This window comes from Heptranchias perlo, chromosome 1 (assembly GCF_035084215.1).
Source record: "Heptranchias perlo isolate sHepPer1 chromosome 1, sHepPer1.hap1, whole genome shotgun sequence".
Taxonomy (NCBI): Eukaryota; Metazoa; Chordata; class Chondrichthyes; order Hexanchiformes; family Hexanchidae; genus Heptranchias; species Heptranchias perlo.
In genome coordinates, this window is record NC_090325.1 from 187,767,104 (window position 1) to 187,791,140 (window position 24,037).

The 24,037-nt window shown below is 39.8% G+C and overlaps 1 protein-coding gene across 2 annotated transcripts in view; it reads right to left on the bottom strand.

Moving 5' to 3' along the window:
• Positions 1-10,927: 10,927 nt before the first annotated feature.
• Positions 10,928-24,037, bottom strand: part of aimp1a (aminoacyl tRNA synthetase complex interacting multifunctional protein 1a) — a 51,868-nt gene continuing 38,758 nt past the window's right edge. For both annotated transcript variants that reach the window (XM_067994437.1, XM_067994438.1), the window contains exons 5-7: positions 19,937-20,145; positions 14,119-14,287; positions 10,928-11,165 (exon numbers count right to left, since the gene is read on the bottom strand). In XM_067994437.1, coding sequence (XP_067850538.1) covers positions 10,999-11,165; positions 14,119-14,287; positions 19,937-20,145 — 545 coding nt within the window. In that variant the 3' untranslated portion in view covers positions 10,928-10,998. The remainder of the gene's footprint in view (positions 11,166-14,118; positions 14,288-19,936; positions 20,146-24,037) is intronic.

Genomic DNA, 24,037 nt, shown 5'->3' on the forward strand with positions numbered 1-24,037 from the left:
CGCTATTCAAGAAAGGAGGGGAAGAGAGAAAACAGGGAACTATAGGCCAGTTAGCCTGACATCAAAGGTAGGAAAAGTGCTAGAATCTATTAAGGACTTAGTAACAGGGCATTTAGAAAATCATAATATAATTAGGCAGAGTCTACACGGTTTTATGAAAGAGAAATAGTGTTTGACAAATCTATTAGAGTTTTTTGAGGGTTTAACTAGCAGGGTAGATAAGGTGGAACCAGTGGATTGTAGTATATTTGGATTTTCAAAAGGCATTCGATAAGGTGCCACACAAGAGGTTGTTACACAAGATTAGGGCTGATGGGATTGTGGGTAATATATTAGCACGGATTGAGAATTGGTTAACGGACAAAAAACAGAGTAGGAATAAATGGGTCATATTCGGGTTGGCAGGTTGTAACTAGTGGGGTGCCGCAAGGATCAGTGCTTCGGCCTCAGCTGTTTACAATGTATATCGATGACTTAGATGAGGAAACCGAGTGTAATGTATCCAAGTTTGCTGACGATACAAAGCTAGGTGGGAAAGTAAGTTGAGATGACGCAGAGAGATATAGACAGCTTAAGTGAGTGGGCGAGAAGATGGCAGATGGAGTATAATGTGGGAAATGTGAAATTATCCACTTTGGTAGGAAGAATAGAAAAGCGGAATATTTTTTAAAAGATGAGACACTACTAAATGTTGGTATTGTTGATAAATGAGGGATTTGGGTGTCCTTGTACACGAATCATAAAAAGTTGACATGCAGGTACAGCAAGCAATTAGGAAAGCAAATGGTATGTTAGCCTTTATTACAAGGGGGTTGGAGTATAAGAGCAAAGAGGTCTTGCTGCAATTATATAGGGCTCTGGTGAGACCACACCTGGAGTACTGTATACAGTTTTGGTCTCCTTACCTAAGGAAGGATATACTTGCCTTAGAGGGGGTGCAATGAAGGTTCACTAGATTGATTCCTGGGATGAGAGGGGTGTCCTATGAGGAGAGATTGAATAAAATGGGCCTATATTCTCAAGAGTTTAGAAGAATGAGAGGTGATCTCATTGAAATGTATGAAATTCTTAGAGGGCTTGACAGGGTAGATGCTGAGGAGCTGTTTCCTGTGGCTGGAGAGTCTAGAAGTAGGGGTCATAGTCTCAAGATAAGAGGTCAGCCATTTAGGACCGAGGTGAGAAAAAATTTCTTCACTCAGAGGTTTGTGAATCTTTGGAATTCTCTACCCCAGAGGGTTGTGGTTGCTCCATCGTTGAGTATATTCAAGTCTGAGATCGATAGATTTTTTTGGACACTAAGGGAATCAAGGGATATGGAGATAGTGCAGGAAAGTAGAGTTGACGTAGAAGATCAACCGTGATCTTATTGAATGGCGGAGCAGGCTTGAGTCACCTTATGGCCTACTCCTACTCCTATTTCTTATATGAAATCTTTAAGTAAACAATAAAAGGAATGGCTAAGACATTTAAGATGCATCTCACCTCTGTATTTTCAGAGAACGGTCAAGGAAAGACTGCAAGAGTACCAGGGGAGTGTGTGGAGGAATACTAATAGACAAACATTAAAAAGGAAATAGTATTAACAGGGTTAATTGAATTCAAAGTTGGCCTAGATGGTCCATGCTCCAGAATACTGAGGAAGGTTAGCAATGAAATAGCATAGGTATTAACTATAATTTTTCAAAATGCTTTGGAAACAAGTGTTGCACCAAATGACTGGAGAATGGCAAATGTTACATCCCTGTTCACAAAAGGATAAAGGATTAAGGAATAACTATAGACTAGTTAGCTTCACATTGGTAGGAGAAAAACTGTTAATAAGGGATATTAGTGAGCACTTCGAAAAGTATGGAATAATCAGACACAATTAGAGTTGCAAGGAGCAGGTCAAGCTCGACTAAGCTGATCAAATTTCTAAGCAAGTTAATGAGTGCTTAGACAAAAGAAATGCAGTAGATGCGATATATTTGGGATTTCAAAAAAAATTTGCGTTTATATAGCGCCGTTCATGACGTCCCAAAGCGCTTTACAGCCAATGAAGTGCTTTGGAAGTGTAGTTACTGTTGTAACGTAGGAAACGTAGCAGCCAATTTGCGCACAGCAAACTCCCACAACAGCAATGTGATAATGACTAGATAATCCATTTTTTTAGTGATGTTGGTTGAGGGATAAATATTAGCCAGGACACCAGGAGAACTCTCTGCTCTTCTTTGAATAGTCCCATAGGATCTTTACGTCCACCTGAGGGGGAAAACGGGGCCTCGGTTTAACATCTCATCTGAAAGATGGCATTCCCTTAGTACTGCGATAAAGTGGTAGCCTAAATTTTGTGCTCAAGTCTCTGGAATGGGACTTGAACCCACAACCTTCTGACGCAGAGGCAAGAGTGCTACCACTGAGCCACTGCTAAAAAGCATTTGATAAAGTGCCATATAAGAGAATTATTGCAAACATTAAGGACCATGGTAAGGGTAAGGTAGTGGCAGAGAGTATTACATTTATTAGATCAGCAAGATCTAGCCAGCATTATGCCCCAGGGATCTGTGTTAAGACCGCTTTTGTTTTCTATATGCATAAGTGATTTGGATATGGGCATAGATGAAGTAATGCCAAAATTTGCTGTTGATACCAAACTAGGAGCCATGAGGGAGAATGCAGGAGACTGAGAAGTGCACAGGCAGGTCAGAGAATGCATAGGTATGCAGAGAATGCAGTTCAATATAGATGAATGAGAAGTTGGTAAATTTGAAGCAGTACAAGTTGGGAAAAAGAGCAGAGAATGAAAATATACCAAATACTAAAATTCTCCCTGGAAATAAATAAAGGAACAGAGAGATGTAGGGGTACAAATACACGGACCTTGATGCGCAGGTACTTAGATCTTTAAAAGAACGATTCCAGGGGCAAAAAATCATTAAAAAGAGCAAATAGGATCTGGAGATAAATGACAGAGGTGGTGATAATGAATCTGTACAACATTGGTTAGACCACGGAGTACTGTTTGCAGCTTTGAGCTCTCTGTTGTAGAAAAGATATTGCTGACACAGAAAAGGTGTAAGATAGATTCACTGGGAAGATACAGGATGAGAGTATATAGCTATAATGAGACACTTGAAAAACAGGGAATGTATTCACTAGAGCAGAGAAGGTTAATGGGGATCTAACAGAAGTGTTTAAAATTTCAAAAGAATTTGAGAGAGTTAATAATGAAAGATCATTTCCACTGGCTGGTAAAAGTTAGTAACATGAGGGAGTAAATTTAGGATTGGCGTTAGAAGCATAAAGAACAAACTTGCACTTATATCGTGCTTTTCATGACCTCAGTACATCCCTAAAGTGCTTCACAGCCAATTAATTACTTTTGAAGTGTAGTGACTACACTTCAAAATATGGGGAAACGTAGTAGTCAATTTGCACACAGTAAGCTCCCACAAACATCAATGAAATAAATGACCAGATAATCTGTTTTTGGTGATGTTGTTTGAGAGATAAATGTTGGCTAGGACTCCAGAACCCCCATGCTCTTCTTTGAAAAGTGTCAAGGGATCTTTTATGACCACCCGAGAGGGTAGACAGGGCCTCGGTTTAATCTATTACCTGAAAGGCAGCACCTCTGACAGCACAGCACTCCCTCAGTACTGCAAAGTGTTAACCAAGATTATATGCTCAAGCCTCTGGAGACAATCTGACTCAGAGGCAAGAGTGACCCCTTGGTGGGAGGTTACAAGACAATTTTTCACACAAAAGGTTATCAGAATTACTATAATGGCTATAAAATGCCATGACTGACTTGGCTTCAAAAAGTGATTAAACACTCAAAGGAAAATATTAAAGGATACAACTTTGGGACTACTAGCACAAGCCATGGGGCCAAACAAACTCTTACAGCTAAGGAATATGGATAAGTGGAGCAGAGTACAAAATATGTCTATATGCAGACAACAGAACATAGAAGCATACCAAAGTAGTACAAAATCAGGAGCCACGATACCAGCTATCAGGACTAAATTTGCCAAAGTTGTTGTGTGCTGCATTTAAATCTAGACTGTAATGTTGAGTAAAATTGTGAAGAGTACTTCATTAGCAGCCTTGTGTATGCTATCAATTGGAACTTGATTAAGAGATGCCCAGGAAACAGCCACGGAACAGTTGGAATGACCATTAACTCACCCCCTTCAGCTTCTCCTTACAAGAGGGTAGCAATATAAGAGCCACTCAACTGGGCGTTTAGCTTTTTAGTGCTTAGTCACTCTTTGTCTTTGCAGGAAATGTGTAGCAGGAACATTTTAATGGCACAAGCAGAACCAAACAGCTCCCTTGTCATTTTCCAGGGATTCTGAAGGGCAGAAAATTGGGCAAGAGATGGTGGGCTTTCAGATCGGAGGATCCATAAAAGGGCAGTCAGCAGCTTTCTCTGAACTGCGTTAAATTCATTTCAGCGTTCTTCCGTGAGCTGGGCTGCACTGCAGGCGTGGAGACCATTTGGCTGCTATTTCTTATCAGGCCAAATTTAACGTTACTGCAGATCTTCAAGGCCAGCTGCAGTGCACAACTTACGACACCCAATTTGGAGCGAGTATTGATTCTCAGGCGATAGTCTGTCCAGCAGTAGCCCCACATAAGTAGGTGAACCCAGAAAACCAGCCAGGTAAGACAAGGTCAAGTCAGGCATATGCAAACAGTATACCACTCAACTTACATTGGGGTGAGAGGAAATCATCCCTATATGGTACAATATAGGACAGAATCTCCTATGGTTTTGGGAACTACAAAATACCTGGTGTGGAAATCTGTTGTCTGGGGTGAATTCTTTCCCTCAACCCTGATGCTACTAGTTTATCTCAGGTGATAATGCTGCTGTTGCAAGAGGGTATGCCCTGTGGACACCGCAGGATCTGAGCGGTGTGCTTTTGAAATGAACTGTGCAATCCGATAGTCTCTGGCATCCATACATTCACTGTAATACTGCACCGTATGGCTGCTAGTTTCTGCAGGTGGCCACCATCTGGGTCCTAGGCAGAAGGGAAATATCCAGAGAGAAATTGATGTGGGCATAACATGGCCCAGAGACCCATGGGAGTATTGGGGCTGCCTGTAGGCAAGGATATCACATGAAAGCTAGGGGGAGACTCTAAAGGATGAGACCTGGAAACTCCAAAAAGGTTGTGGCTGAGCTGGTATGGCTTTACTCTATTGCTTGGGCAAGCTCTTCAAATGGAAATTGGGTTTTAGAGCCACCCCCATTATAACATGCATGTGTTGTATGTCCTCTACATCTTCCCTCTACCAACAAATATATTTTTTTCACATACATGTTTTCCCCAGAACATATCAAGCTAGCCTATACTTCCACAAAGGGTATAGGTGTAGGATGATGAAGAAAATTGAACTAGAATTAGTGCCCTTCCCTTCTAGACTTTCAGCAGTATCACTGTATTGGTTTAGAAGGAATTCATTATAGGGAACGCTGAGCCCAAAAAAGGAACAGGGTGGTGCAGTGGGTTAGGATGTTATCCTTTCAACTCCGAATCCAGGTTTAAGTCTAGTGTAGACTGATGGGATACAAGTCTCCTCATTTTGATGGCTGAACAAAATGGATTTTAACAGCACCAACGAAAGGCGATCTTATTGAAACATATAAGATTGTGAAGGGGCTTGATCGGGTGGATGTGGTAAGGATGTTCCCAAGGATGGGTGAAACTAGAACTAGGGGCATGATCTTAGAATAAGGGGCTGCTCTTTCAAAACTGAGATGAGGAGGAACTTCTTCACTCAGAGGGTAGTTGGTCTGTGGAATTTGCTGCCCCAGGAAGCTAGATCATTAAATAAATTTCCTAGAAGTAAAGGGAATTAGGGGTTACGGGGAGCGGGCAGGAAATTGGACATGAATTTAGATTTGAGGTTAGGATCAGATCAGCCATGATCTTATTGAATGGCGGAGCAGGCTCGAGGGGCCGATTGGCCTACACTTGCTCCTATTTCTTATGTTCTTATGAAACAGAGTAGAGACAACAGTTTTAAAATTTCTGGGAGAGTTATTTTGTTTCACACTGTGCCTTATTTGCTGCAGCGCCAGCCATCAATATGGACAGCGATCCCAGACATCTTTTGCCAGAATAAAATAGGACACAGAGTAAAAGTAGAGTTGGGATCAATAACTGCTTCAAGGTAGATCAAATCATTATTATTCACTATTTAAAGTTTCAAAATTAATGGCTTTAAATCAAGAGAAACATACTGAAAAATGGATATGGAAAACAATTCTAATTCGGTGTCTGATTTTTAGAAAGGGCATCCATGCTGATATTCACTCAAACCATTAGTGGTTGAAAAGTTTGTAGCTCTTGGGTTTCAAAAAAAGTCCAATTTTGATTTTATATAGTACATCACATCTCAAAAAATATTTCAATTGCTTCACACTAATTAATTACTTTGAAAACACAGCAACCATTATTATGTAAGCAAATGCAGCACAGCAAGAGCCCCAAAACAGCAATGAGATAAATGACCAGTTTTTGGACACCAGGAAACTCCGTGCAGGAAAACTGTCATGAGATCTTTAATATCTACCTATAAAACAAGGCTAGCCTGGGCCTTTTTAAAAATATCCTCTAGCAATACAGCACTGCACAGGAGTGTTAACCTAGACCGTGCGCTCAAGTCACAGGGTGGGGCTTGAACCCGCAACCTGCTGAATCAGAAGAGAGAGTCATACTGAATAAACTTGCAGCTGTGAAGCTAAAATAATAGTGTCCTCAAAAAGATCCTCTTTGTAAACTGTAACTCTAACCTCTGAAATTTGCAAGCTTATTGTTGATTTTTTTGCACAAATGGCACAAGAAACTTTAATGGGGTTCAAGAAGGAACTAGACAGGTTCTTGTCAACTAATGAGGTTCAAGGTTATTGGACATGCACCAAGGGAATACTGTAGATAGGTGGACCAAATCGATCAAAGGTCTTCTGCCTGAAACCATTACTATATTTAATCTTTGCCTAACAGTTCCCAAATAAATCTTATCTTGTCATATCATACTGTGATCTTCAAAACTGGCATTATTTAAATACTTGTTCCATCATTGCAAATTTTCAGTTTCACTTGTTCAGATGAACCAAATTTGAACTGGATAGTTCTGTCACAATAACGATTTACCCTGTTAAATAAACATAAATTCCATGAGATTTATGTAGCAACTTATCACTTAGAATCATCCCAAAGCGATTCACATACAATGAAATAGTGAGCAGTGTTACGTAGGAAAACATGACAGCCACACAAGGTTCCCACAGTCAATGAATGACTAGTTATTCTGTTTTTGGTGGTATTGAGGAAATAATGTAACCAACACATTAGGAGGGCTCATGTTTTTCTTTGAATAATGCCATGGTACCACTCACACTTGAATGTTAAATCAGAATAGGCTAAGACCTAGGTTTAATATTTCATCCGAACAAGAGCACCACCACCAATACAGCACACACAGTACTACATTGAATGTCAGCTGAGATTATGTGCTTAAGATCTAATGAAGGATTTGAACTCAACCTTCAGACTCACAGGTAAGAGTTACCAACTGAGCTAAGCATAAAAATACAATAGTTAAAGTGTTAACATCATCCAAATTGCTAATTTTCTCACTCATACTAAATGTCTGCATCTCCATCGCCCATGCCAAGGCCATGGGAGAACCTTCACCACACGGACTGCAGCGGTTCAAGGCGGCGGCTCACCACCACCTTCTCAAGGGCAATTAGGGATGGGCAATAAATGTTGGCCTCGCCAGCGATGCCCACATCCCATGAACGAATAAAAAAAAAGCTTCATTGGCTTCTTGGGTCCCAGAGATTCAACTGAAGATTTTTGTCTTCATCTGCAAATCCCTCCATGGCCTCTCTGCAATATCCTCCACCTCAAACCCTGCATGCACCATTTGCTCCTTTTGCATTGGCCTACCTATCATTCCTCAAGCCACCTGTTCCACAATTGGCACTGCTCCTTCAGCTGCTAAGCCCCCACTTCCTGGAACTCCCATTCAGCATTTCTGGTTTGCCACCTCCTTCCCCTCAAAAGCCAACGACCTTTCTTTTGTCCCCTGCCCCAAACGCCAAAGACCTTTCTTTTACTCCTCCGCCCCCACAAGTCTCTTCTCTTTCTCCCCCTTGCCCGGTGGTCTCTTGATATCCACTCTCAGCAATATAGCTCTGTATACAATGAGCGATCTGTAAATGTAAGTTATCATGACAGGCAAGTTCAAGCACAAAATTCTGTAAAATTGAATCACTTACCGATATGAATAATATTTTCTGCTACAATTCTGTGATAGATCTTAAACTAGTTATTTGGATATAACACAGGCCACTTATTAAATTATTAATGTAATTATTAAAAACATTACCTTTGTCACTAATGTAGGAAGATATAGTCGCTATACAAAGGTAATTTTTCATTATTTTGATATGAATGCGCACACTAAGTCTGTATTCATCTCAGCAAGTACTAATCTATTTCAATGTGTCAATTTAGCATCTCATTCATCAATAACTCTGATTACTCAGTATTAACATCAATGTTCGAGGGTGCTCTATTGTTGGAAATATCAAACCACAATCTTCCAAACCTGTGTTTAGCCTTTTAAATCCTGAACACTTCCCGAGCAAAAGCAAGAAACACAGAAAAAATAAGAATGTTTCTGGTCCAGCATCAGACATTAATCTCCCACTCTCTTTCTAATCAGTAATTTGTCTATTTCTTTAAATCATTTCACAGATTTTTGTATTCTATTTAAAAAGGGGTTTCCCTCTTCTGCACAATTCTTGGGCCAAAAATATTATGTAACCTGATCCTAGGCTTTTATCAAAGTTACCCACGGTAATAGCTAGGAGGTGTACAAGCAAATACTGGTGACTTACTCTATTCCTCATAGAACCATCTAGCAAACACTTAGTGCCTCCTTTGATTGGATGATTCTTACTGGGAACTCAGGATAACGATGAATCATCAGCCTATTATTTCATTATGCAGCCTATAGTTAAGTCGCCATGCTGTCCGAAAAATATACAACTCTAAATGAAAAGGAACTCAGGCTTAAAGTTACATTTAGCCTGTGGTTACAAGAACAATTTATATTTATATAGCACCATTAACATAGAAAATGTTCCAAAATCCTTTACAAAGGGGGAAAAGAAGAAATAAATAGGACCAATGAGATAGCAGCACTGAGAATTTCTGAAAAATATCCTGAACAGTGGAGGAAATATAATGTTAGCACGCAAGCATGGTGGATAGAATAATCCAGCTCAGATACAAGAGTGAGAAGCACCAGCAATGTACAGCGACGACCGCAAGTGGGAGAACAGTAGGTTGAATGGCGGAGCAGGCTCGAGAGGCCGATTGGCCTACTCCTGCTCCTATTTCTTATGTAAAGCAAGAACAAGTGAAAAAGCAAGCTTGAGTGAGAAAGCAAATATTTATCCACTTCCGTTTTAAAAACTATAATAAGGATGCTGCTTCCACCCCTGTTTTCTAGTATGGGATTCCATGTCCTAATATCCCAATGCATTAAAAAAAATCTAACATCTCCTTGCATTTTTTTGGTAGTGATCTTAAATTTATGCCCTCCAGTTATCAACTCACCGACCAGTGGAAATAATTTTTCCTGATGTTCCTTATTAAGATCTCAATTTTCAACATCTTTATCAGATCTTTACTTAACCTTCTTTGTTCTAACGAAAAGAGCCCGTTACTGCTCAGACCAAATAATGTCATCTTTGCTATCATCATAGTGAATCTCTTCTGCAACCTCTACATGACCTTAACATCCTTAGGCATTCAAAACTAGACACAATATTCTAACTGTGGCCTGACCAATGATTTCTATACGTTTAACACCAACTCTTTGCTTTTGTACACTATAAAACCTAGGAACCCATAAGCTTGCTGGCCCATTTTTTTTCAGCTTTAATCAACTTGTGCTCCTACTTTTTAAGATTTGCGTATCTGATGCATCAGTTCACATTTCTCAACATCTATCAACCTGTCTATATCCTCCTTTAGTTGCTTAGTCCTTCAGTTAACCATGCTCCATATTTTTGTGATGTCTGCAATTGTCGATAATGTCCTCTATGTTCAAGTTCAAATGAATTATATATACACTAGTTTCACACTGCTAACTAGTTTGGGGGGGGGTGGGGGGGTGGAGGAGGGAAAGAAAGGAGGGTAGAGAGTGAAGGATGCCACATTTTATGACTTAGAAACAGAATGAACAATACAAAATGTTATTTTGATTTGTAGTTAATTAGTAGGTTTAATCTAATACCAGCTGGTCTTGGTGATCAACCATGATAAAATATTTAAAACTGTATTGCTTAAAAAATGATAGTGGAAAAAATAGCAAAAAAAGCTGGTATTATTATAAAGCATTTCTACTGCATTTGGATTCTAAAATATTTTGCAAACTGAATTTACGTTTTTGCAGATGGCCATGATATTAATAATCTTGTTTAAAATTCTGCAATATAATGGGGGAAACCATTTTACAAAGTATTGGCAGGAACAATGCAATTGGATTCTCTTGGCAAAAGGAAATAACATTTTGAATAAATCTTGGGTATGGAAGTAAGTATTCATGAATCAGTAACTCTCTTCATCCATTATCTGAAAGAATGATGGTCAACAGATCCTAAAAGTAATTTTCTGCAGCTGAGGTAGCAAAATTATTTGTTGTACAACTGGAACACATGCAACAGACTTTTAAAGCCAGATAATAGTGTTACGCTGGACATTTATCTCACTGATAAAAAAAGTTATTTCAAGGTAGATTTTAGAATGATTATACTGTACTTCAGTACTGTACAATGTCACAGTATTTCTGGAACACAAAATAAACCACATCATACAAACACATCTTTTCAAGTACTACACATAGCCACTTAATGTTTTAAAGTATTTATTGTGCTTTTCGCAATAATAGACTCTCATTACCACTTTATAGACATAAAAGTTATTTGATTCCACTGTTGCCCATTGTCTGAGCTTTGCAAACTCCCTTTCCTTTCACCTCAAATGGTGTGCCTTTGTATGTGGCAACATACTCTGCATTTGTGCTGAGGTCAGGCTGAATTTGATCCCACGTTTTCTTCTTTGGATTTAGCTCCTTGTCAGGTTCACCTGAGGACGAGGAACATAAAACACATTAAGAAATACAGACACAAGTGGAAGGAGCGCACGCAGACTACTGATCAATTTACCGGCTTCAGCTTCAGTAGGAACAAATAGTGCCAGAATTTCATATCAATCTCGGCAGTATGAGGATGCTTGTAACATTTAACATAATATTTTACGGCTTAAAATTATTGCTGTGGAGATTAAGTTATTGTATCTCAACATAGATAAGTATGCAGTACATTTTGGGGCAAAATTAAGAATGGCAACACAACCTAAAAGCTGAAATTTAAAATGGCGTGGAGGAACACACAAATCCAAGGATACAGATGCAAATCTTTAAAAAGCAGGACTACAGGTGAAGGAAGCCATAGAAGAGGCAAATTGGGATTTTGGATATAGAATCAAAGAATCCTACAGCACTGGAGGCGGCCATTCAGCCTGTGGTGCCTGTGCCGGCTTTTTTGAATAAATTTATCATTCCTTCTTTACTCTTATATTCTCTACCCCTATTTATAAAACCCCAAATGTCATTGACTTTTTCTACCTATACTCACACTTTCGGGGAATTAGAAATTTGAACCCATAGATCTCTTGCTCATCCAAACCCTTTAGAACCTTTCCTTTGAGTGTATATGCCAATTCCTTTTCTTTCCTCACGTTATCCCACATTAAATTGGAACTGCCATCTGCCTTCCCATGCTGCTAACTAGTCTATGACTTCCTAAAGTCTTTTACAGGCCTCCTCTGTATTTGCCAAACCTCTTAACTTTTCACCATCAGTAATTTTTGAGATTGCGCTCCCTATGCCCAAGTCATCTATATATAGAGAACAAAAGTGGAATCAGCATCGACTCCTGAGGCACACCACTTCCAACCCTTCTCCAAGCTGAGCAATACCCCCATTTACCAAAACTTGTTTCCCATCACTCAACCAACTTTCTATCCATGCTGCTACATTTCCTCCAATACCATAGGCCTAAATCTTTGTAACTAGCCTGTTGAGACACCTTATTGAATGCCTCCTGAAAATCGATATATCCTGCAGCTACTGCATTCCTTTATCTATCCAATCTGTCACTTCTTCAAAAAAAATCATTAAATTGCTCAAACATGGTTATCCTTGATTAATCCATGCATTTCCAAATGTTCACTAATTTTATCTCAAATTATAGACTCTTAAGATTTTGTCTATCACTGACATTGGACTAACTGGCCTACAGTTATATGGTTTATCCTTCTCTCCCTTCTTGCACAAAGGTGTTACATTGGTTACTCTCCAGTCCCATGGCACAATTTGTATATTTGAGTACTGAAAAATTGCAGCCACAGACTCTTATCTCCTTTCTGCTTCTTTCAACAGCCTTGGGCGCAGGTCATCAGTGGCAGGTGGCTTATCCACATTATGCAGTCATCTCTAACAATCATCCCATACCCATCTCTAGTACACACGTTCTCAATGCCACTATTTGTAAAAACTAATGGAAAATGTTTAATCTCAATCATATCTCCACCCTCCACCATTGTTCCCTTCATCTCTAAGTGGTCCCATCCTCCATAACTATTCTGTTATTTTTTATATGCTTACAAAAGCACTTACTAATAGTATTTTCTGTGTTTGAAATGCCTTCAACAATGTTTTCCATCAGAGGCCTGTGCCTATGTGAGATGCCTGAAGCTCAAGTTCATGCAAGTTTCCATACATACTATTAGCTCAAGAGACTCAGGTTAGCAGGTTGCAGCTTCCAGCATGCATCTGTCTATTCTTAGACAAATAGCCATTCACTGAGCATGCCAAACTAATTTAAAGTGTGTGCCCGTGGGATAAATAGCAATTATTAGGCTGGATTGGTTCGTGGCTAGAAAGCAGACAGCAGAGAGATTGTGTTACATTGAGTCTACAGCACAGAAACAGACCATTCGGCCCAACTGGTCTATGCCTCCCCCTTCCCTATCTAACTCCATCAGTATACCCTTCTATTCCTTTCTCTCTCGTGTGCTTATCTAGCATCCCCTTAAATGCATCTATGTATTTGCCTCAACTACTCCTTGTGGTAGCACGTTCCACATTCTTTGGGTAAAGAAGTTTCACCTGAATTCCTATCAGATTTATTAATGACTATCTTATATTTATGACCTCTAGTTTGGAATCCTCCACAAGTGGAAACATTTTATCTATGTCTACTCTATCAAACCCTTTCATTATCTTAAAGATCTCTATTAGGTCACCCCTTAGCTTTCTCTTTTCGAGAGAAAAGAGCCCCATCCCTTTCAGCCTTTCCTAATAAGTATATCCTCTCAGATCTGGTATCATCCTTGTGAATCTTTTTTGCACCTTCTCCAATGCCTCAATATCCTTTTCATAATATGGAGACCAGAACTGTGCACAGTAGTCCAAGTATGTGGGGAGGTATCAAGAATGGAAACTAGTTGGTGGTGCACTTCCACAGGGATTCAGGTTAGGGCCTCTGTTGATAAAAAGCCCAAACTGTAACATCACTCTGTTACTAAAGGCAATTGAAGTACATCAGTATGGGTTCTCTGCACTTTTGTTTCTAGACCAGTTTTTGGCGTAGGAAATTGCAATACCGGTTTCCTTCCTGAGCATATTTCTAATGCTTAGACTTCAGTAGGCAATAGTGGGCCACACCACTATCAAAGCCTGATTATTTACTTTTGCAGTTTTACGTTTTGCATATGGCCACTTCAAATGGTTTCATGGAAAATTTACATTCAAGTTGACCTTGACCAGAATGGCATTTGTTGGCCAATCTGAACATTGGATGTAATTACCCCTACATCAAAATTAAAATTCTGATTCTAGTCACAGACCAATCAAGGCCTGCAAATCTATGCAGCCATCTACTACAGGTTCACAAATGGTCAATTCAGTCATAAATCTCTTTTGTCAAGCATCAAAATTAAGATTACATCTTGTGATCAGATATCATCTGCTTACCAGGGTAGCCCTCAAAGGTTACTCTGTCTCCAGGCACAGCATCACTTGGTGGGTCCAAGATTTCAACTTTCTCTGGTGAGCTTGCACACATTACCATAGCCTGTGAGACCACTCCCCGCATTTTAGCTGGTTTAAGGTTGCATAGCATTACCGCCAGTCGATTTTGCATCTGCAAAAACAGCATCATATCTTACAAGATTGTTTTCTAAAACCTTTTCAGAATTCTTAAACAGCACTTTCAATTTAAAAGAAACACCAACATAATAATGTATTTTTAAAATTATTTCCACATCTGACAATTCACTGGTGCTCACTATACATCAAAAATGATATAATTTGCACCGCTCAGTATTTGTCAGTTTACTACATCTGAATTTCATTCATACACTTCTTCCCCCCTTTTTTTTTTTAAAAGTCTGATAGCATGAAAATTCTGAGGTAATTGTCATTTTGTAGAAGCATACTCTGTAATATTATGACTTTTAGTCAGAAATAAGATTAGGAGTTGTGTGGCAGCACTCAATTCACGGAATGTAGCCCAGTGCTTACACCTGATCACTGAACAAGTGGCTAACAGATAGCTTAGAGATACTGGTGAAATCCAAACGAGAACACATGCATCTGCTACAGGACAATCAATTTCAAGAGGATTGGAGTGCTCATGGTCCTGGTATTTGGGGGTGAAAGATGTACCCATGACCAGTGTGGCTAGATTGTCCATTTTGGGCAACAAGAAAGAAGTAGGAGTTCTAAAGTCATTATACTATGATGCAATGTTGGAGAATGATTTAAATGTTAATGTATTGGCAGCTTGTGCAGTTGCTAGGGGCCAGACTGGGACTGAGAAACAGAGCCAAGCCAATGCAGGATCGGTGCAACATGCTGCCGTGGACACAGGTGGTATTGTGCAGGGGCTTCAGCAATCTGACCCACATCAGGAGACCCACTTCATACCTCTAGGCACAGCAACAACAGGCACAGCTACAACAACTCAGTATATGGCTCTCCAGGGCCACCTAGGCCACGTGAAACTGATGGAGGTTCAGAATGCCAACCCTACACAAGAGACTGCATGGAGGCAGGCAAATCCAAGCCCACAGTGTCATTTCATCCCAAGGACACATTATTGGCTCATCGGAGCTGCTTGAAGCAGCACAATTCAACACACTTCTTGTGTATGACAAAATAGCCCTGTGTGGCTTGCCTGTGCAAGGGATAGATAACTGGTGGAGTAGCGAAGAGCAGAGCGAGTTTCTCAGTGGGCGAAAAGTTATTCCAATTAAACAGCAGCCATGCAAACAGATAATAGGCTGCAGAGGTACTGCAAAATTTTCCGCCACTATAGTGGGGCAGGGCCGGTTTTGTGAGGCTGTTGGCTGTACCACGCCAGCCAAGCAAAGACTTCAACTGATGCCCTATGGTGAAATGGACCATGACATGTAAGTATTGCAGGAGGTTAAACTAGCAACACCTGTTGGAAAGATCCGTCAACACTCTTCTGGATAGATCCCCAGAAGAAGTGACAGACAGCTTCTCACAAGCACTGTGTGATTGACATTAATGAGTAACTAACTTCTGGGTGGGGGTGATAAAATAGGAAGATTTCTGCATTTCATCTCAGAGTTCTGAAGTAGCTAGAGTTAAAACGGAGGCTGCCTATCCTTAGCCAATTTTAAAACAGAGGCTGGGAAATTAATCGTCTACTAGACCAGGTCAGGTTGATTGACTTCCACATCAATCTGAATATAGGGGCTTTGTTCTAGATGCTGCTTAAATCACGGATGCTCAAAGCAGTAGCAGGTATGAGAGACATGGAAAATGTGCAAGCACCTGCTCATGATTAGGATATGCAATGTACCCTACTATTGTGTCACTAATCAAAGGTGATTGACAGGTTTGACTTCAGAGGCTTTTAAACTGTTTTCTAAATACTCTATCTACTTTCTTTTGACAAATTAAGGAACCTGAATAACTTGCTGGACATAAAACTCTTAATATGTATTTAATAAATCCCCTGAGGGCATAACTCCCAGTTTTAATTAAAGTTATCAAATATTAAGGTACAATAAAGATGAGATTTCAGAGGGAAAATGTGCAATTATCCAAATTACATTTTTTTCCAAAGCAGAACATATCTAGCACAAATTTGCCTGGCATATGTTTTGAATTTAATTTTTTTGCAATACTACATCTGGAGACGATGTAAAACACGTGAAAGAGAGTGGAACGCACTGGTAAGTACTGAAAAACAATTTCTCCATGCAGAAGGGCTGTCTGCAACTTAGAAGGTACCGCACACTAAGAATTCTAAGCACTATAAAATAATACAAGAATAGAATCAACAGAGCCAAAATGCCTTTCAGAAGAAAGATTAAGGCACAAATTCAAATAACTGATATATTAGTGAATTTCAGTTCCTTGCTACGCACAAGATTTTATTTCGCATGTAACAGTTCGCTTTAAAATTGAAAAAATTTGAGAACTTAGTTGAGCAGATGCAGTAATGGGATAAAACACTAACTGGACCCATTCCTTCTTTTCTCAAAGGCAAACTTTAGTTTGACCCAACATTTTGAAAAGAATTAGCACTGTTATTGGCTCCACCCTTGGCTAGCTTACCAAAGGATATACCTTTATTAAACAGCTATCCAGATTCCAAGATTTTGTTTGTTTGCGAAACTACCCAAATCTACAACAAACTCTCAATTTCCTTTATGCTCATAAGGATTCTGTTGTGGAAGTGCTGCTGCAAATTAGGTGTTGGAGGGAGGTCCACTTTCAAACGGAAAGATGTACGACGTCAAAAAGATTTGTTCAAGCTCAGTGGAAGGAGGTAGGCAAGGCAGCCAGTGTCAATTCCAATATTCCGTGCACAGCCCCCTACCTGTCTTTTAAAGTATGTTGTAGGAACAAAAGGTAATTCTTTCTTTTTTAAAGGAACAGACAGTCCATAATGGTCAAGAGAGTGCTGCAACATGAGGCACCCCTACTAACCTCCTCTGAGGACGGAGCATTACAGATCCTGAGGGGAAAGGCCATAGAGGTGTTAGAAATGAGGAAGTAGGAGAGCATATACCAGTTGAGGGTCCATCACATTTTTCTTCCTTTCCTTCGCTTCCTATTATATCCTGCATTAATTATCAGTGAACCACATCACAAAACCCTCATGTCACCCCTACTTCTACTGACACGAGCGCTAAACAATGCTAACCTTTTTCCTCTTTTAAATGTTCTCAATCAAGAAGAAAAAGGCCTCTAGGCCTCCCTCGATGCTAGCACTTTGCTGAATACACCAGCTCACTTTACCTCTAAGCACCAGGTCAGGTACAGCCATGCCAGGGCAATTAAGAGACTGAGACAGAGTGCACTTGGCAACACAAAGAGCACTAGTAAGCAGAAACAGATGAAGACGGCACATAGGAGAAGATGTTATTGTCGACAGTATTAGCAGGATGCATTGCTGGTTGGTTGAAGAGCCTGGAGATCTGGAACTCATAGATCCTGTGTTTAAAAGAATAATGCTGGCAGAACATCAAGTTTTGGGGTGCAGAGAATAGGGGTCATATCAGACATGGTTACAGATGGTGGCTCGGGTAGAGGAGTCCACTAGTGGGATGTGCAGTGCATTCAAGGTAGCTGTAACGAAACTACAACGCAATGGAGAGAGCGGCAATTCCAGGGACATTTGTAGCAGAAGCCCCCATGACAGAAGCCGCAAGGGCAGACTGCTGCCACAGAGACTTGGGGTGGTAGATTAGAGAGAGCTGTCTCTTCTGGCTTTTTACAACACCAGGTTATAGTCCAACAGTTTTATTTTAAAATCACAAGCTTTTGGAGATTATCTCCTTCGTCAGGTGAGTGAGTGAAAGGTTCTCAAATCGCAAATCTTATATTAGGCTGATATAAGATATGCGATTTGAGAACCTTTCACTCACTCACCTGACGAAGGAGATAATCTCCGAAAGCTTGTGATTTTAAAATAAAACTGTTGGACTATAACCTGGTGTTGTAAGATTCCTTACATTTGTCCACCCCAGTCCATCACCGGCATCTCCACATCTTCTGGCTTTGACAGGCTTGGCAATCGGATACAGATACCCATAGGCAGCCCTTCACTGCTTTCAATGGTACCATTAGGTCTGTGTTCCTGCAAATCAATGGCATGCAGAGCCAATACCCAGTACTAGTGGCATGTCAGGAATGTGCATGGATAACAGTGGTATCTCTCTGGATAGCAGCACATGCATGCCCTCCCACCAGCAACCTCCAATGCCTTGATCTCTTAGGAGCCACCCAGAAACTTTCCTTTCAGGGTTAAAGAATGATGGTTCCTTCGATTGCCTTAAAAATGAATGCATCATGGCACCTGCCAGGGATGCAATCATTCATTTGCATGATGTGGTGCTACTGTTCATAAACAAGCTGGATATTGAGAGTGTGGAATAGTTTCCTGTTGTCGTAAGTAATGGCATTAAGTTATGAACACGTATGGCCATGTTTGTGCAATCTAGGACTTCTTGGTTCTTCAGGAACCCCCCCACTGTAAAATTGTTATCGCCAATTGTCCATGACTTGCTTAATACATCCGTGCACAGTTAATTGGCTAATGTGGCAGCGTAAGAGTTCAGGGCAATTGTGATTTTTAGAGCTACTAGTAGCAAAGTGCCTATGGTAGAGGTATGCAAGAGGCTGGGTTGCAGCATCTCAGTGACAGCTTCCTTTATAAAGCAAGGCTTACAAACACAGCTCCTGTGACAAATGGAGGTAGGACTGCCTCTGCCTTCACTGGTGGGTGGATGCTGTGGCGATGTTATGAGCAAGCTGGACATTTCTCCATTGCCCCAACTCTCCTTCCAAAAAGCAAAGATGCACAAGGAATTCCTGATGGGGAAACCCATTAAGCTCGTCTGAAATGGAAAGGGCGGGTGTGGGGAAGGGGAAAGAGAGAAAAATGGCAACCGGTCAGAAATGCAAATGTGAAAGTAGTTGGAAGCAACAAATAAAACCAAAAAAGAGTCACCACAATTGAGTTAAAGTAAGGATTCTGCAAAGCCTACAAATCTAGCAGCTGGCCTTTTTATATTATCTTCTGCCTTTTCTCTAGTGCAGGGTTGTCCAAGCCTTTGTTTTCGTGGGCCACAAAGGCACAATATCATGGAGTCCCAGGAGCCACATGTAAAGGTTAAGTTCATGTTCCCATTAATTTACAAATATCACAAAATTATTGATAATAACAGATCTTGATATTCTGATTTACGATTCATATGCCAGGAAACAATAGTGCTAAGAACAGCCCTTTTCAAACTTGCAGGCCCACAAAATTCAAACAGCACAAACCAGTAAGTAAGAAATCTAAGAATAACTAGGATTGTTGGTTGGACGCTCTTGCTCTAGTGCCTGGCAATGTGGATGCCTGTTTGTGCCAGTGAGAAGTGACTCAAATGAGATGGAAAAGACTGAAAGAATAGATGGGCCCTTTCAGTAGCCCACAGAAATGAGGATGGAAAACAGGGAAGGGGCTAAAGCAGAATGGAACTCTCACCCATATTTTGCTCCTGCCACCCAATTTACACTGGTCCAAAGGGCAGCTGGAGCAGAAAATCCCAGGCTTGTGTCTATTTATTCAATTACCTAGCCCTTCTTCAGTCTGACAAAATAATAAAGCTTGGACATTATTTATTAAATATTATAGCTCTACAGAGCACTCTATATCCTGCTTAAAAATAATGGTTGATGCTTAATTAGTTACAGCAATGCATGTGACATGAGTTTCATATAATTTTTTTCTGGTACTGCAGTGCTTTTAACCAGGAATTACCTCCTCTATAGGCACGTGTTTCACCAGTCCACTGACAACAGTTCTTGGGTTTACTTCTCCAACATCAACCTCTTCCACATAGAGCGTGTCAGCATCAGGGTGCTTTTTGGCAGTGATAATACGCCCGATACGTAAGTCTAAACGGGAAATGTCAATTGGTTTGGAATCATCGCCACCTCCCGCTATCTGTTTCTTCTCTTTCTTTTCTCCTTCAAATACAAAAGGAATCAATAAAGAACATTTCAAAAATGTACAATATAAGTAACATACCAGGAAAAAAAGTGTATCTGCTCACATTCAAAACAGCTGAGTGCAACTTACTGAATACTGATACTACAATGTGTTTTGAGAACTACAGCATCTTCTGTAATGAATCAGTAAAAGATGACAACAATATTTTGTACTGAAATTTATTTAGTTTGAAAATGTAGGAGTTGTAATTATATGAGGATTGAACAAAAATTTTCAGCTGAAATGAACTGGTCATCAAGTACCTTACTGTAAAAATGCATCAACTCCATCCACTGAAGTGCTCTACATTCTGCACGGAATCTCCCCCTCCTCCTTCATACACCATTTATCCTTATGTCCTCTCTGAAGTACTTGGTGAATATTGGTACAACATTTTGAAAAACAGACAATTTGCAAATTGTGGAGAAATCTGCAAATTGTCAACTGTGTAACATAAATTCAGTAAGTTGCACAAGTATTCATTATTCTAAGGGAATGGTTAGTTACATAAGTTGTAACATAACAAACGACATTTCCAGTTTCTAACTTTTACATTAGTGGGAATGGAAAACACTGCAAGGCAATTATTTTAATAACTGGGACTTGTTTTAAATGCAAGTCTTTGCTAAGGCAGGTAAATTAATATATTAGGCTAAAAATGTTTTTTTTTTTTTGAAAGATGAGAAAATAAAGCTAAACTTTCCACCACATTACAACTTGAAAAAGCATGAAACCACAAGAACTCTGCGAGGATCATTTCAAAATTAAATGCCTTCCGAAAATACGCCCCACAACGCCAGTTGAGGGCAGACCACCCAAATAATTTCAATTCAGACCCTTAACAGATCGGAGAATTAAACGTTACAGATTATTAGTTTGAGACAAAGTCATCATGGTCTGTGTGTTGCAACAGAAATTAAACACTATAACAGATAATTCTAAAATGTTATATGGTCATTTGCACAGAAAATTGATATATATATATATATTATATATATATATCACCAAAGTAAGAGTTATATTTTAATAATCATTTTCCAATAGGAATGTTCAGAATTTCATCCACAATATATAAAAAAAAAGAAAGCCAATGAAAGAATTACTCTATTGTGCCTTCTTATAAAGTGAAATAAGTTGGACTCTGCATCACATTTAGAGGACAACATTATAAAGGTGAGATAAAGGGGGAGGGAAGCGAGAATACTTTCAATTTTAAGTATCTCTCGCATAAAGTTACAAAAAACATTGTTTGGGGTACCATGGTAGTAAGACATGGTTTAGCAATCTAAACTTTCTAAATTCCAAAGCTCAGTTGTGGATTGTGGGTCCATTTTTCCATTCACAATGTCAGTAATTGGAACTTTATAACTTCACAAGGGGGTGAGATTCTCCACAAAATGTCTGTTTCCTGGCTGCTAGCCAGCAGTTCTAAAAGAGGTGTTTGAGGTGTGAGTGTAATGCAGTCTCCCTCTTTTGTTACATGTAGAATTGTGGTAGAATGCACTTGCACTTTAACTAAAAACGACTATTTATCCATTTTGTTTCCTGCTTGAAAAGCTCCTGATTACTCACTATGAATTCACATCAATAGGTGAGGATTTTTTCCCCCAAATTCCAGTACACTCAAACGCCCCAGCAATGCAGCAACATTGTCAATAACTCACAGGTAAGTTCTGACAACTAGCGGGGTGTTATGATGCTGCCACTGCATATTTTAATTGTTGCACGTTTGTGGGAGGGTAGACTTAATATGCACTGAGTCAGGTCCTCTGGAATTAGTCATCACCTGTGTAGTCTCCTGGACTATGATGCAGAATGGCTCAAATGCAAGGGGTGACCAGAATATGAATAGTTTGTGTGTCCTGACCACAACCCCTCCAAAAGTTGTCTGGAATGGGGAGATGAAACTTGTGGAGCATGTGTGGGTGCGCAGTGTGAAATGTATGATACACTGAGTAGGTCTTCATGCATTTTTGCAGAAGGTGGTGCTGAGAGTTGTTATTCCCCCTTCCTTATCAGATAGACTTGGCATCATTCCTTGGCTTCAGGTTTCTGTCCTGTCTTTGATCATATAGGTGAGCAGTATGGAGATGTGTTTAAAGAGGAATGGAGGAAGAGTTCCAAAGGGGTTGGCTTATGTGGAGTTCTGGGCTGCAAGAGTCGAAACACTTGAACAAACCTGTAAGGGAGGGAGGGGTTGCAGCTAGTCGGAGCACTTGGGGTGGGATGCAAATGCTGCAGTTTCAGCTCAACTCCCTCCCTTCCTCCCTCCCTCCCAGGCCTACCCCAAGTGCCTAAGCAGCTCCCTCACAGGCCTAAATACTGTTTTAAAAAAAGCATAAAATTAAATGAATGAATCAATTAGTCTTTGGATTCATCTCCCTCATGGTGTCCTTTTCTATGTTACAATTTTAGAGATACCTGGATTTAGTGGCTTAGGTGAAGAGAGATGATTACATGTGCCATCACTCTGTTACTTTTAGTTGTTTAAATGCTATATTTTGAATTTTTAATTTGAATAAAAAAATGTTGGCTTTCAGTTATAATAAATACGGTGAAACAATTACTGTTCCGTTAAAAAGGTAACATTTTGTAGCTTTCATCGAGAAGAATGAATTTATATGGTGTGATACAATTTCAACTAGGATTAAGTGATAAAGAAGGTACTCCCACTGCACTTTCCTTCATGGGTTCAAGCCCCACTGCTGGGACTTAAGCACATAAACCAGGCTGACACCTCAATGCAATACAATGCTGCTGCGTTGTCGGAGGTGCTGTCCTTCGGATGAGAAGTGAAACCAAGGCCCCATCTCCCTGTTTAAGCGAACGTAAAAGATCCTGTGCCACCATTCAGGGAAAAGCAGGGGTGATCGACCAGTGTCTTGATCAACATTTATCTCTCGACCAATACAATCAAAAACAGATGAACTGGTCACGTATCTCATTTGCTATTTGTGGGACCTTGTGCGCAAATTGGCTGCTGTATTCGCCTACTTAGAAAAACTGACTACACTAGAAAATAATTCATTGGCTGTGGAGTGCTTTGGAACAAGTTCTTTCTTTTTAGAACTTTACTTTCCCAGTGATCTCCTCTGGGAATATACCCACAGTATTATTTACAACAACATCTTACAATGAAAGGGTCATTGCAGATAATAAATGCAAAATACTACAGATGCTGGAAATCTGAAATAAAAACAGAAAATGCTGGAAACACTCAGGTCAGGCAGCATCTGTGGAGAGAAAAACAGAGTTAATATTTCAGATCGATGACCTTTCATGACTATCTTCCCAGAGCAGTGCCACACTGCTTTGCAGCTAATTAAAGAGTTGACTGACAAAAGGCCCAGGCACAGGTCTCCTGGCCTAGACTAGCCTCTCATCCAGGTAAATACATTGCAAGTGGTTACATTATTTTTAATTAATTTCTCTTCAAAAATCCTATTTTTAAACAAGTAAAAATAAGTCATCCCCATTTCCCAAATTTACTGACTTAAATGCTATGGGTTTAAAACTTTTGAGTGTCCATATAAAAATCAATTATTCCAAGTGTACATATTGCTTTTATTATTTATTAAGCTTTTACATAGATTGCAGACATTTAACATTGCTGTTTGAAATGTGGATTGGTTAAGGAGTGTTTTCCGTACATTGCTTTCCCATATAAAAAATACACATTTAATTTGGGTGACTCGCAAAAACCATAATGCACCAGCCACTCACCTCATTGTGCTAACCATTTGGAGTTGTTTATTCAACAGGTTGTAAGTTAGGTGCTCACTAATATGGCTAAATAAACTACTCCACGGACTAGTGTAACACCCCTTGCATTAGAGTACAAGGCAATTTGGAAACCGCGTGAACAAAATG